Here is a 15754-nt window from a genome sequence, read left to right as displayed (position 1 = left end):
CCCCGAGTTTTAGTTTCCCCTATGAGTGGAAATATCCTCTTTGCATCCACCTTGTTGAGCCCTCTCATTAACTTATATGTTTCGATAAGATCACCCCTCATTCTTCTGAACTCCAATGTGTATAGGCCCAACCTACTCAACCTATCCTCATAAATCAACCCCCTCATCTCCGAAATCAACCTAGTGAACCTTCTCTGAACAATGCAAGTATATCCCTCCTTAAATACGGAGACCAATACTGTAAGCAGTACTCCAGATGTGGCCTCACCAATACCCTGTACAGTTATAGCAGGAATTCTCTGCTTTTATACTCTATCCCCCTTGCAATAAAGGCCAATATTCCATTTGCCTTCCTGATCACTAGCTGTACCTGCATGCTAACTTTTTGTGTTTCATGCACAAGGACACCCAGGTCCCTCTGTACTGCAGCATATGTGTGACACTAAAGGGAATCTTGCAACCTGTTTTCCCAGTTACTCTAGGTTCAAAGTGTTCCGTGTTGCTCCGAATTGAGTTCATGCTAGGCTATGGCAGAAATCTTTTACCTTAGGTACCAGTAAATTGGGGTGAGCTGTTGAGTGGAACCTCAGTCCGTTAGCACAGTGGAAGGTCCATTTCTCACTGGCAGACAATAGAAATAGGTGTGCTATAGTTTTCATTCCAAGCTTGTTTCAGGGCTTTAGCAATCAAAGGCTAACTTCAAAAAGTAATAACTTTATTAAGATTTAAAAGTAGTCAGTCTGGCTTCTGCTCACAAAAAACTCCACCTTCAATCCTTGCTGGAGGAGTCGGGCATCAAACCAGTTGACTATTCGTACATTATCAGGCAGCGATTGTTATGGGGATGCCCCCTTATGAAACGTGGACTCTTACTGAACAACACACGGAAGACACGGAATGAAGAGAGGTGCAATAACAGGTAACAAAACAAGCATTCTGTACATCAGTCAACAAAGAAAGAAGGTTAAACACCCCTCCCCCGCCCCAAACAGTAACAGAAGCTGGGCAGTGAGCTGGGTGTCATGTCCCGCGAAGGCCAGACAGACTGGCGCTATGACAAGGTTGCAGATACTGGAGCTTGCATTTTAAATTGCATTGCAAAAACAAAATAAAACATACGCAACAAAGGCTTAAGGGTTTGATTGATCTTTGGCTTCTGTGTGTCCGAATGTTGTCCTATATTCTTGCCGTAGGAGATGCTGTTAGGCTGGATATTCATCCTTCCAGCTCAACATTCCTGGGATAAATGAAAAAAAGATTTGCATTTATATAGTGTCTTTGGCGACCTCAGCACCTCCCAAAGTACTTTACAGCCAATGTACTACTTTTGAAGTATAGTCACTTTTGAAATGTCGGAAACACAGAAGAGCCAATTTGTACACAGCAAGCAGGATCCGAATGAAATTAATTACCAGATAATGTGTTTTTTGGTGCTGTTGATTGAGGGATCAATATTGCAACAATCCCACTGACACCTGGGAGTCCCTGGCCAAAAACCGTCCTAAGTGGAGGAAGAGCATCTGGGAGGGCGCTGAGCACCTCGAGTCTCGTCGCCGAGAGCGTGCAGAAAACAAGCGCAGGCAGCGGAAAGAGCGTGCGGCAAACCAGACTCCCCACCCACCCTTTCCTTCAACCATTGTCGGCCCCACCTGTGACAGAGAGTGTAATTTCCATTTTGGACTGTACAGTCACCTGAGAACTCACTTTTAGAGGGACTGCCTATGATGATGATTGGCCAGGACACCGGGGAGAACTCCCCTGCTCCTCTTCAAAATGGTGCCATGGGATCTTTTACATCCCATCGATAGGGTCTCGGTTTAACGTCTCATCCGAAATGCAGCACCTCCAACAGTGCAGAGCTCCCTCAGCACTGCGATGATGATCATGTGATAATGACTGGGAGGGTCAGCCTGGATTCTATGCTCAAGCCCCTGGAATGGGACTTTAACCCATGACCAACTGACTCAGAGGCGAGAGCACTATCTACTGAGCCACGGCTGACACTGCAAAGCAGAGACAGACATGGGAATGAAATGGTCGGAAGTGAGCTGGTTGAAGAATGACGTCCATTGGTGACTCAGTGCACCCAAGCGGAATGGAGGCCATGTTGGTCATGGAATAGTTACTCTGTGATGCCAATGATGCATTCAACCATAAGAACATAAGAAATAGGAACAGGAGTAGGCCATACGGCCCCTCGAGCCTGCTCCGCCATTCAATAAGATCATGGCTGATCTGATCATGGACTCAGCTCCACTTCCCCGCCCGCTCCCCATAACCCCTTATCATTTAAGAAACTGTCTATTTCTGTCTTAAATTTATTCAATGTCCCAGCTTCCACAGCTCTCAGAGGCAGCGAATTCCACAGATTTACAATCCTCTGAGAGAAGAAATTTCTCCTCATCTCAGTTTTAAATGGGCGGCCCCTTATTCTAAGATTATGCCCCCTAGTTCTAATCTCCCCCATCAATGGAAACATCCTCTCTGCATCCACCTTGTCAAGTCCCCTATTAATCTTATACGTTTCGATAAGATCACCTCTCATTCTTCTGAATTCCAATGAGTTGAGACCCAACCTACTCAATCTTTCCTCATAAGTCAACCCCCTCATCTCCGGAATTAACCTAGTGAACCTTCTCTGAACTGCCTCCAAAGCAAGTATATCCTTTCGTAAATATGGAAATCAAAACTGCACGCAGTATTCCAGGTGTGGCCTCACCAATACCTTATATAGCTGTAGCAAGACTTCCCTGCTTTTATACTCCATCCCCTTTGCAATAAAGGCCAAGATACCATTGGTGTACTTGCTATACTTGTATTATGTCATTTTATGTTTCATGCACAACCATGTAGCCTCGGGCGATGCCAGCCAGTGCCCTGTTCGAAAGCGCACCTCCAGAGTGGCGGGCGAGGGAGCGGAGTGGGCTTGGCCGCGATGCCGCCCACAGTCAAATATCTCACCGACCCTCGCACCTGAAGAACAGCATGTTGGCATATCATAGATTATATGTTCAAGTCTCTGGAGTTGAGGCTTGAACTCACGACTTTGTGCTCTGAACCAAGTGCTACCACTGAGCCCAGGTTGTCCATCAGAGGAACAGAAAGTTTGGAGTTTCGGGGGTTGCAGGGCCAGTGGAGGTTACACAGATTCAGAAGGGTGAGACTGTGAATAAAAGTTGAATGTGAGGATGAGAATTTTAAATTTGAAGCTCTGGGAGAGAGAGCGCGGTTGGCATATGGAATTTGCTTAATTCGGCTTGTGAATGGTGTTCATGTTTAGTTCATTCGATATAGGGGAAAACGTGGCTGGTATCATCGGAGAGAGATTTCACTTGGCAACAGCTGGTGTTTGCAAACAACCAGCCTTGGATAGAATAGAATAGAATATTTAGATTAGAGATATTGGGCCCAAGTTTGCCCCCACGGTTAGAATGGCGCACCTCCGTGAAGTGCGGCGACTTTTTAGAACAGAAATGGCGCCTATTATTTACCTTCATATTCTCCCCGCAGTCCGATCGATCTAGGCCCTTGGCACATTGCAGCAGAATGCGTGAGAGGGGGGCGGAGACAGGTCCCGGCGCTGAAAACAGTGCCGGGACCTCTGCACATGCGCGCCAGAGTGTACGCGCATGTGCAATAGCTCCTCACAGCCTGAATCTCTGCAGGCTGTGGGGAGGGGCCCGAAGCACGCCGCCCCTAGCCCTGGCCGAATGGGCTCCCCCGATGCCGCGTTCGTGTGAGCAGGCCCCCAATGGCCCGAGCAGCATTATTTCAGTGGTTGTGCCTCTGTGTGGGCGCACGTTTTGATTTAAAGTATCTTGAATATTTTATGACAAGATTGGGATCTTTACAGCATAACTTGCTGAAAGCATTATTGTCAACCAGCAAGTCAAAGGCAGGAGATGCTCGGCAACAGGGTTAATGTGCGTGCGGGGCACATGAAGCATTCAGAGAGCGGGGACGGCTTAATGCAGTGTGTGAAACGAACGAACAGGCCAAGAGGGGGCGAGGCAGATGGGGTCCTGGTTCGAGCTGAATTACCAAACTGGCTGAGGCCAGAAAAGCAAACTTTGAACGAACCAAGGCAAACAACCAACTGCTGCTGGCACCAATTCAATATCGGTTCATGACGTTATTTTGTTGACCAAATCGAATGCATTTCGTGCGTGCGTGTGTGTGTGTGTGTATCTCTCGATCTCAAAAAATCCCCCCAACCCCCTCTTCCCCCCCTCCCCCCTCTCCTCCTCCCTCTCCCCCTGCACCCCCCCCCCCACCCACCCCACCACCCTCCTTCTCTCCACCCCCCATCACTGTCAGAAACACAGAGAGACACTGACAGAAACAGAGAGATAGACACTGACAGAAACACAGAGAGACACTGACAGAAACAGAGAGATAGACACTGATAGAGACACTGACAGAAACACAGAGAGAGACACTGACAGAAACAGAGAGATAGACACTGATAGAGACACTGACAGAAACACAGAGAGAGGCTGACAGAAACAGAGAGATAGACACTGATAGAGACACTGACAGAAACACAGAGAGACACTGACAGAAACACAGAGATAGACACTGATAGAGACACTGACAGAAACACAGAGAGAGACTGACAGAAACAGAGAGATAGACACTGATAGAGACACTGACAGAAACACAGAGAGACACTGACAGAAACAGAGAGATAGACACGGATAGAGACACTGACAGAAACACAGAGAGACACTGACAGAAACAGAGAGATAGACACTGATAGAGACACTGATAGAAACACAGAGAGACACTGACAGAAACAGAGAGATAGACACTGATAGAGACACTGATAGAAACACAGAGAGACACTGACAGAAACAGAGATAGACACTGATAGAGACACTGACAGAAACACAGAGAGAGGCTGACAGAAACAGAGAGATAGACACTGATAGAGACACTGACAGAAACACAGAGAGACACTGACAGAAACAGAGAGAAAGACACTGATAGAGACACTGACAGAAACACAGAGAGAGGCTGACAGAAACAGAGAGATAGACACTGATAGAGACACTGACAGAAACACAGAGAGAGGCTGACAGAAACAGAGAGATAGACACTGATAGAGACACTGACAGAAATACAGAGAGACACTGACAGAAACAGAGAGACAGACACTGATAGAGACACTGACAGAAACACAGAGAGACACTGATAGAAACAGAGAGATAGACACTGATAGAGACACTGACAGAAACACAGAGAGAGGCTGACAGAAACAGAGAGATAGACACTGATAGAGACACTGACAGAAACACAGAGAGAGGCTGACAGAAACAGAGAGATGGACACTGATAGAGACACTGACAGAAACACAGAGAGAGGCTGACAGAAACAGAGAGATAGACACTGATAGAGACACTGACAGAAACACAGAGAGACACTGACAGAAACAGAGAGATGGACCCTGATAGAGACACTGACAGGAACACAGAGAGAGGCTGACAGAAACAGAGAGATAGACACTGATAGAGACACTGACAGAAACACAGAGAGACACTGACAGAAAGAGAGAGATAGACACTGATAGAGACACTGACAGAAACACAGAGAGACACTTACAGAAACAGAGATAGACACTGATAGAGACACTGACAGAAACACAGAGGGAGGCTGACAGAAACAGAGATAGACACTGATAGAGACACTGACAGAAACACAGAGAGACACTGACAGAAACAGAGTGATAGACACTGTTAGAGACACTGACAGAAACACAGAGAGAGACTGACAGAAACAGAGAGATAGAAACTGATAGAGACACTGACAGAAACACAGAGAGACACTGACAGAAACACAGAGATAGACACTGATAGAGACACTGACAGAAAAACAGAGAGACACTGACAGAAACAGAGAGATAGACCTTGATAGAGACACTGACAGAAACACAGAGAGATGGACACTGATAGAGACACTGACAGAAACACAGAGAGAGGCTGACAGAAAAAGGGAGATAGACACTGATAGAGACACTGACAGAAACACAGAGAGACACTGACAGAAACAGAGAGATAGACACTGATAGAGACACTGACAGAAACACAGAGAGAGGCTGACAGAAACAGAGAGATGGACACTGATAGAGACACTGACAGAAACACAGAGAGAGGCTGACAGAAACAGAGAGATAGACACTGATAGAGACACTGACAGAAACACAGAGAGAGGCTGACAGAAACAGAGAGATAGACACTGATAGAGACACTGATTGAAACACAGAGAGACACTGACAGAAACAGAGAGATGGACCCTGATAGAGACACTGACAGAAACACAGAGAGAGACACTGACAGAAACAGAGAGATAGACACTGATAGAGACACTGACAGAAACACAGAGAGACACTGACAGAAACAGAGAGATAGACACTGATAGAGACACTGACAGAAACACAGAGAGACACTGACAGAAACAGAGAGATAGACACTGATATAGACACTGACAGAAACACAGAGAGAGGCTGACAGAAACAGAGAGATAGACACTGATAGAGACACTGACAGAAACACAGAGAGACACTGACAGAAACAGAGAGATAGACACTGATAGAGACACTGACAGAAACACAGAGAGAGGCTGACAGAAACAGAGAGATGGACACTGAGAGAGACACTGACAGAAACACAGAGAGACACTGACAGAAACAGAGAGATAGACACTGATAGAGACACTGACAAAAACACAGAGAGACACTGACAGAAACAGAGAGATAGACACTGATAGAGACACTGACAGAAACACAGAGAGAGGCTGACAGAAACAGAGAGATAGACACTGATAGAGACACTGACAGAAACACAGAGAGCCACTGACAGAAACAGAGAGATAGACACTGATAGAGACACTGACAGAAACACAAAGAGAGGCTGACAGAAACAGAGAGATAGACACTGATAGAGACACTGACAGAAACACAGAGAGAGGCTGACAGAAACAGAGAGATAGACACTGATAGAGACACTGACAGAAATACAGAGAGACACTGACAGAAACAGAGAGATAGACACTGATAGAGACACTGACAGAAACACAGAGAGACACTGACAGAAACAGAGAGATAGACACTGATAGAGACACTGACAGAAACACAGAGAGACACTGACAGAAACAGAGAGATGGACCCTGATAGAGACACTGACAGAAACACAGAGAGAGGCTGACAGAAACCAGAGAGATAGACACTGATAGAGACACTGACAGAAACACAGAGAGACACTGACAGAAACAGAGAGATAGACACCGATAGAGACACTGATAGAAACACAGAGAGACACTGACAGAAACAGAGAGATAGACACTGATAGAGACACTGATAGAAACACAGAGAGACACTGACAGAAACAGAGATAGACACTGATAGAGACACTGACAGAAACACAGAGAGAGGCTGACAGAAACAGAGAGATAGACACTGATAGAGACACTGACAGAAACACAGAGAGACACTGACAGAAACAGAGAGAAAGACACTGATAGAGACACTGACAGAAACACAGAGAGAGGCTGACAGAAACAGAGAGATAGACACTGATAGAGACACTGACAGAAACACAGAGAGAGGCTGACAGAAACAGAGAGATAGACACTGATAGAGACACTGACAGAAATACAGAGAGACACTGACAGAAACAGAGAGACAGACACTGATAGAGACACTGACAGAAACACAGAGAGACACTGATAGAAACAGAGAGATAGACACTGATAGAGACACTGACAGAAACACAGAGAGAGGCTGACAGAAACAGAGAGATAGACACTGATAGAGACACTGACAGAAACACAGAGAGAGGCTGACAGAAACAGAGAGATGGACACTGATAGAGACACTGACAGAAACACAGAGAGAGGCTGACAGAAACAGAGAGATAGACACTGATAGAGACACTGACAGAAACACAGAGAGACACTGACAGAAACAGAGAGATGGACCCTGATAGAGACACTGACAGGAACACAGAGAGAGGCTGACAGAAACAGAGAGATAGACACTGATAGAGACACTGACAGAAACACAGAGAGACACTGACAGAAAGAGAGAGATAGACACTGATAGAGACACTGACAGAAACACAGAGAGACACTTACAGAAACAGAGATAGACACTGATAGAGACACTGACAGAAACACAGAGGGAGGCTGACAGAAACAGAGATAGACACTGATAGAGACTCTGACAGAAACACAGAGAGACACTGACAGAAACAGAGAGATAGACACTGTTAGAGACACTGACAGAAACACAGAGAGAGACTGACAGAAACAGAGAGATAGAAACTGATAGAGACACTGACAGAAACACAGAGAGACACTGACAGAAACACAGAGATAGACACTGATAGAGACACTGACAGAAAAACAGAGAGACACTGACAGAAACAGAGAGATAGACCTTGATAGAGACACTGACAGAAACACAGAGAGATGGACACTGATAGAGACACTGACAGAAACACAGAGAGAGGCTGACAGAAACAGGGAGATAGACACTGATAGAGACACTGACAGAAACACAGAGAGACACTGACAGAAACAGAGAGATAGACACTGATAGAGACACTGACAGAAACACAGAGAGAGGCTGACAGAAACAGAGAGATGGACACTGATAGAGACACTGACAGAAACACAGAGAGAGGCTGACAGAAACAGAGAGATAGACACTGATAGAGACACTGACAGAAACACAGAGAGAGGCTGACAGAAACAGAGAGATAGACACTGATAGAGACACTGATTGAAACACAGAGAGACACTGACAGAAACAGAGAGATGGACCCTGATAGAGACACTGACAGAAACACAGAGAGAGACACTGACAGAAACAGAGAGATAGACACTGATAGAGACACTGACAGAAACACAGAGAGACACTGACAGAAACAGAGAGATAGACACTGATAGAGACACTGACAGAAACACAGAGAGACACTGACAGAAACAGAGAGATAGACACTGATAGAGACACTGACAGAAACACAGAGAGAGGCTGACAGAAACAGAGAGATAGACACTGATAGAGACACTGACAGAAACACAGAGAGACACTGACAGAAACAGAGAGATAGACACTGATAGAGACACTGACAGAAACACAGAGAGAGGCTGACAGAAACAGAGAGATGGACACTGAGAGAGACACTGACAGAAACACAGAGAGACACTGACAGAAACAGAGAGATAGACACGGATAGAGACACTGACAAAAACACAGAGAGACACTGACAGAAACAGAGAGATAGACACTGATAGAGACACTGACAGAAACACAGAGAGAGGCTGACAGAAACAGAGAGATAGACACTGATAGAGACACTGACAGAAACACAGAGAGCCACTGACAGAAACAGAGAGATAGACACTGATAGAGACACTGACAGAAACACAAAGAGAGGCTGACAGAAACAGAGAGATAGACACTGATAGAGACACTGACAGAAACACAGAGAGAGGCTGACAGAAACAGAGAGATAGACACTGATAGAGACACTGACAGAAATACAGAGAGACACTGACAGAAACAGAGAGATAGACACTGATAGAGACACTGACAGAAACACAGAGAGACACTGACAGAAACAGAGAGATAGACACTGATAGAGACACTGACAGAAACACAGAGAGACACGGACAGAAACAGAGAGATGGACCCTGATAGAGACACTGACAGAAACACAGAGAGAGGCTGACAGAAACCAGAGAGATAGACACTGATAGAGACACTGACAGAAACACAGAGAGACACTGACAGAAAGAGAGAGATAGACACTGATAGAGACACTGATAGAAACACAGAGAGACACTGACAGAAACAGAGATAGACACTGATAGAGACACTGACAGAAACACAGAGAGACACTGACAGAAACACAGAGATAGACACTGATAGAGACACTGACAGAAAAACAGAGAGACACTGACAGAAACAGAGAGATGGACCCTGATAGAGACACTGACAGAAACACAGAGAGAGGCTGACAGAAACAGAGAGATAGACAGTGATAGAGACACTGACAGAAACACAGAGAGACACTGACAGAAACAGAGAGATAGACACTGATAGAGACACTGACAGAAACACAGAGAGAGGCTGACAGAAACAGAGAGATAGACACTGATAGAGACACTGACAGAAACACAGAGAGACACTGACAGAAACAGAGAGATAGACACTGATAGAGACACTGATCGAAACACAGAGAGACACTGACAGAAACAGAGAGATAGACACTGATAGAGACACTGACAGAAACACAGAGAGACACTGACAGAAACAGAGAGATAGACACTGATAGAGACACTGACAGAAACACAGAGAGACACTGACAGAAATAGAGAGATAGACACTGATAGAGACACTGACAGAAACACAGAGAGAGGCTGACAGAAACAGAGAGATAGACACTGATAGAGACACTGACAGAAACACAGAGAGACACTGACAGAAACAGAGAGATAGACACTGATAGAGACACTGACAGAAACACAGAGAGAGGCTGACAGAAACAGAGAGATGGACACTGAGAGAGACACTGACAGAAACACAGAGAGAGGCTGACAGAAACAGAGAGATAGACACTGATAGAGACACTGACAGAAACACAGAGTGACACTGACAGAAACAGAGAGATAGACACTGATAGAGACACTGATAGAAACACAGAGAGACACTGACAGAAACAGAGAGATAGACACTGATAGAGACACTGACAGAAACACAGAGAGACGCTGACAGAAACAGAGAGATAGACACTGATAGAGACACTGACAGAAACACAGAGAGACACTGACAGAAACAGAGAGATAGACACTGATAGAGACACTGACAGAAACACAGAGAGAGGCTGACAGAAACAGAGAGATAGACACTGATAGAGACACTGACAGAAACACAGAGAGCCACTGACAGAAACAGAGAGATAGACACTGATAGAGACACTGACAGAAACACAGAGAGAGGCTGACAGAAACAGAGAGATAGACACTGATAGAGACACTGACAGAAACACAAAGAGAGGCTGACAGAAACAGAGAGATAGACACTGATAGAGACACTGATAGAAACACAGAGAGACACTGACAGAAACAGAGAGATGGACCCTGATAGAGACACTGACAGAAACACAGAGAGAGACACTGACAGAAACAGAGAGATAGACACTGATAGAGACACTGACAGAAACACAGAGAGACACTGACAGAAACAGAGAGATAGACCCTGATGGAGACACTGACAGAAACACAGAGAGATGGACACTGATAGAGACACTGACAGAAACACAGAGAGAGGCTGACAGAAACAGAGAGATAGACACTGATAGAGACACTGATAGAAACACAGAGAGACACTGACAGAAACAGAGAGATAGACACTGATAGAGACACTGACAGAAACACAGAGAGACACTGACAGAAACAGAGAGATAGACACTGATAGAGACACTGACAGAAACACAGAGAGACACTGACAGAAACAGAGAGATAAACACTGATAGAGACACTGACAGAAACACAGAGAGACACTGACAGAAACAGAGAGATGGACCCTGATAGAGACACTGACAGAAACACAGAGAGAGGCTGACAGAAACCAGAGAGATAGACACTGATAGAGACACTGACAGAAACACAGAGAGACACTGACAGAAAGAGAGAGATAGACACTGATAGAGAAACTGACAGAAACACAGAGAGACACTTACAGAAACAGAGATAGACACTGATAGAGACACTGACAGAAACACAGAGGGAGGCTGACAGAAACAGAGATAGACACTGATAGAGACACTGACAGAAACACAGAGAGACACTGACAGAAACACAGAGATAGACACTGATAGAGACACTGACAGAAAAACAGAGAGACACTGACAGAAACAGAGAGATGGACCCTGATAGAGACACTGACAGAAACACAGAGAGAGGCTGACAGAAACAGAGAGATAGACAGTGATAGAGACACTGACAGAAACACAGAGAGACACTGACAGAAACAGAGAGATAGACACTGATAGAGACACTGACAGAAACACAGAGAGAGGCTGACAGAAACAGAGAGATAGACACTGATAGAGACACTGACAGAAACACAGAGAGACACTGACAGAAACAGAGAGATAGACACTGATAGAGACACTGATCGAAACACAGAGAGACACTGACAGAAACAGAGAGATAGACACTGATAGAGACACTGACAGAAACACAGAGAGACACTGACAGAAACAGAGAGATAGACACTGATAGAGACACTGACAGAAACACAGAGAGACACTGACAGAAACAGAGAGATAGACACTGATAGAGACACTGACAGAAACACAGAGAGAGGCTGACAGAAACAGAGAGATAGACACTGATAGAGACACTGACAGAAACACAGAGAGACACTGACAGAAACAGAGAGATAGACACTGATAGAGACACTGACAGAAACACAGAGAGAGGCTGACAGAAACAGAGAGATGGACACTGAGAGAGACACTGACAGAAACACAGAGAGAGGCTGACAGAAACAGAGAGATAGACACTGATAGAGACACTGACAGAAACACAGAGAGACACTGACAGAAACAGAGAGATAGACACTGATAGAGACACTGATAGAAACACAGAGAGACACTGACAGAAACAGAGAGATAGACACTGATAGAGACACTGACAGAAACACAGAGAGACGCTGACAGAAACAGAGAGATAGACACTGATAGAGACACTGACAGAAACACAGAGAGACACTGACAGAAACAGAGAGATAGACACTGATAGAGACACTGACAGAAACACAGAGAGAGGCTGACAGAAACAGAGAGATAGACACTGATAGAGACACTGACAGAAACACAGAGAGCCACTGACAGAAACAGAGAGATAGACACTGATAGAGACACTGACAGAAACACAGAGAGAGGCTGACAGAAACAGAGAGATAGACACTGATAGAGACACTGACAGAAACACAAAGAGAGGCTGACAGAAACATAGAGATAGACACTGATAGAGACACTGATAGAAACACAGAGAGACACTGACAGAAACAGAGAGATGGACCCTGATAGAGACACTGACAGAAACACAGAGAGACACTGACAGAAACAGAGAGATAGACACTGATAGAGACACTGACAGAAACACAGAGAGAGGCTGACAGAAACAGAGAGATGGACACTGAGAGAGACACTGACAGAAACACAGAGAGACACTGACAGAAACAGAGAGATAGACACGGATAGAGACACTGACAAAAACACAGAGAGACACTGACAGAAACAGAGAGATAGACACTGATAGAGACACTGACAGAAACACAGAGAGAGGCTGACAGAAACAGAGAGATAGACACTGATAGAGACACTGACAGAAACACAGAGAGCCACTGACAGAAACAGAGAGATAGACACTGATAGAGACACTGACAGAAACACAAAGAGAGGCTGACAGAAACAGAGAGATAGACACTGATAGAGACACTGACAGAAACACAGAGAGAGGCTGACAGAAACAGAGAGATAGACACTGATAGAGACACTGACAGAAATACAGAGAGACACTGACAGAAACAGAGAGATAGACACTGATAGAGACACTGACAGAAACACAGAGAGACACTGACAGAAACAGAGAGATAGACACTGATAGAGACACTGACAGAAACACAGAGAGACACTGACAGAAACAGAGAGATGGACCCTGATAGAGACACTGACAGAAACACAGAGAGACACTGACAGAAACAGAGAGACACTGACAGAAACAGAGAGATAGACACTGATAGAGACACTGACAGAAACACAGAGAGAGGCTGACAGAAACAGAGAGATAGACACTGATAGAGACACTGACAGAAACACAGAGAGACACTGACAGAAACAGAGAGATAGACACTGATAGAGACACTGATCGAAACACAGAGAGACACTGACAGAAACAGAGAGATAGACACTGATAGAGACACTGACAGAAACACAGAGAGACACTGACAGAAACAGAGAGATAGACACTGATAGAGACACTGACAGAAACACAGAGAGACACTGACAGAAACAGAGAGATAGACACTGATAGTGACACTGACAGAAACACAGAGAGAGGCTGACAGAAACAGAGAGATAGACACTGATAGAGACACTGACAGAAACACAGAGAGACACTGACAGAAACAGAGAGATAGACACTGATAGAGACACTGACAGAAACACTGAGAGAGGCTGACAGAAACAGAGAGATGGACACTGAGAGAGACACTGACAGAAAAACAGAGAGAGGCTGACAGAAACAGAGAGATAGACACTGATAGAGACACTGACAGAAACACAGAGAGACACTGACAGAAACAGAGAGATAGACACTGATAGAGACACTGATAGAAACACAGAGAGACACTGACAGAAACAGAGAGATAGACACTGATAGAAACACTGACAGAAACACAGAGAGACGCTGACAGAAACAGAGAGATAGACACTGATAGAGACACTGACAGAAACACAGAGAGACACTGACAGAAACAGAGAGATAGACACTGATAGAGACACTGACAGAAACACAGAGAGAGGCTGACAGAAACAGAGAGATAGACACTGATAGAGACACTGACAGAAACACAGAGAGCCACTGACAGAAACAGAGAGATAGACACTGATAGAGACACTGACAGAAACACAGAGAGAGGCTGACAGAAACAGAGAGATAGACACTGATAGAGACACTGACAGAAACACAAAGAGAGGCTGACAGAAACAGAGAGATAGACACTGATAGAGACACTGATAGAAACACAGAGAGACACTGACAGAAACAGAGAGATGGACCCTGATAGAGACACTGACAGAAACACAGAGAGAGACACTGACAGAAACAGAGAGATAGACACTGATAGAGACACTGACAGAAACACAGAGATACACTGACAGAAACAGAGAGATAGACCCTGATAGAGACACTGACAGAAACACAGAGAGATGGACACTGATAGAGACACTGACAGAAACACAGAGAGAGGCTGACAGAAACAGAGAGATAGACACTGATAGAGACACTGATAGAAACACAGAGAGACACTGACAGAAACAGAGAGATAGACACTGATAGAGACACTGACAGAAACACAGAGAGACACTGACAGAAACAGAGAGATAGACACTGATAGAGACACTGACAGAAACACAGAGAGACACTGACAGAAACAGAGAGATAGACACTGATAGAGACACTGACAGAAACACAGAGAGACACTGACAGAAACAGAGAGATGGACCCTGATAGAGACACTGACAGAAACACAGAGAGAGGCTGACAGAAACCAGAGAGATAGACACTGATAGAGACACTGACAGAAACACAGAGAGACACTGACAGAAAGAGAGAGATAGACACTGATAGAGAAACTGACAGAAACACAGAGAGACACTTACAGAAACAGAGATAGACACTGATAGAGACACTGACAGAAACACAGAGGGAGGCTGACAGAAACAGAGATAGACACTGATAGAGACACTGACAGAAACACAGAGAGACACTGACAGAAACACAGAGATAGACACTGATAGAGACACTGACAGAAAAACAGAGAGAGGCTGACAGAAACAGAGAGATAGACAGTGAAAAAAGACACTGACAGAAACACAGAGAGACACTGACAGAAACAGAGAGATAGACACTGATAGAGACACTGACAGAAACACAGAGAGAGGCTGACAGAAACAGAGAG

General features: G+C 45.0%; 1 protein-coding gene across 1 annotated transcript in view; it reads right to left on the bottom strand.

Annotated features, from left to right (window-relative positions):
- Nucleotides 1–794: 794 nt before the first annotated feature.
- Nucleotides 795–15754, bottom strand: part of LOC139230428 (CD166 antigen-like) — a 132353-nt gene continuing 117393 nt past the window's right edge. Inside the window, exon 13 of the mRNA XM_070862267.1 lies at nt 795–1237. Within this exon, the coding sequence (XP_070718368.1) occupies nt 1229–1237 (9 nt within the window). The 3' untranslated portion in view covers nt 795–1228. The remainder of the gene's footprint in view (nt 1238–15754) is intronic.

Source organism: Pristiophorus japonicus, chromosome 19 (assembly GCF_044704955.1).
Source record: "Pristiophorus japonicus isolate sPriJap1 chromosome 19, sPriJap1.hap1, whole genome shotgun sequence".
NCBI lineage: Eukaryota > Metazoa > Chordata > Chondrichthyes > Pristiophoridae > Pristiophorus > Pristiophorus japonicus.
The sequence above is the reverse complement of the archived record's forward strand: the minus strand, read 5'-3'. Positions and strand labels throughout refer to the sequence as shown.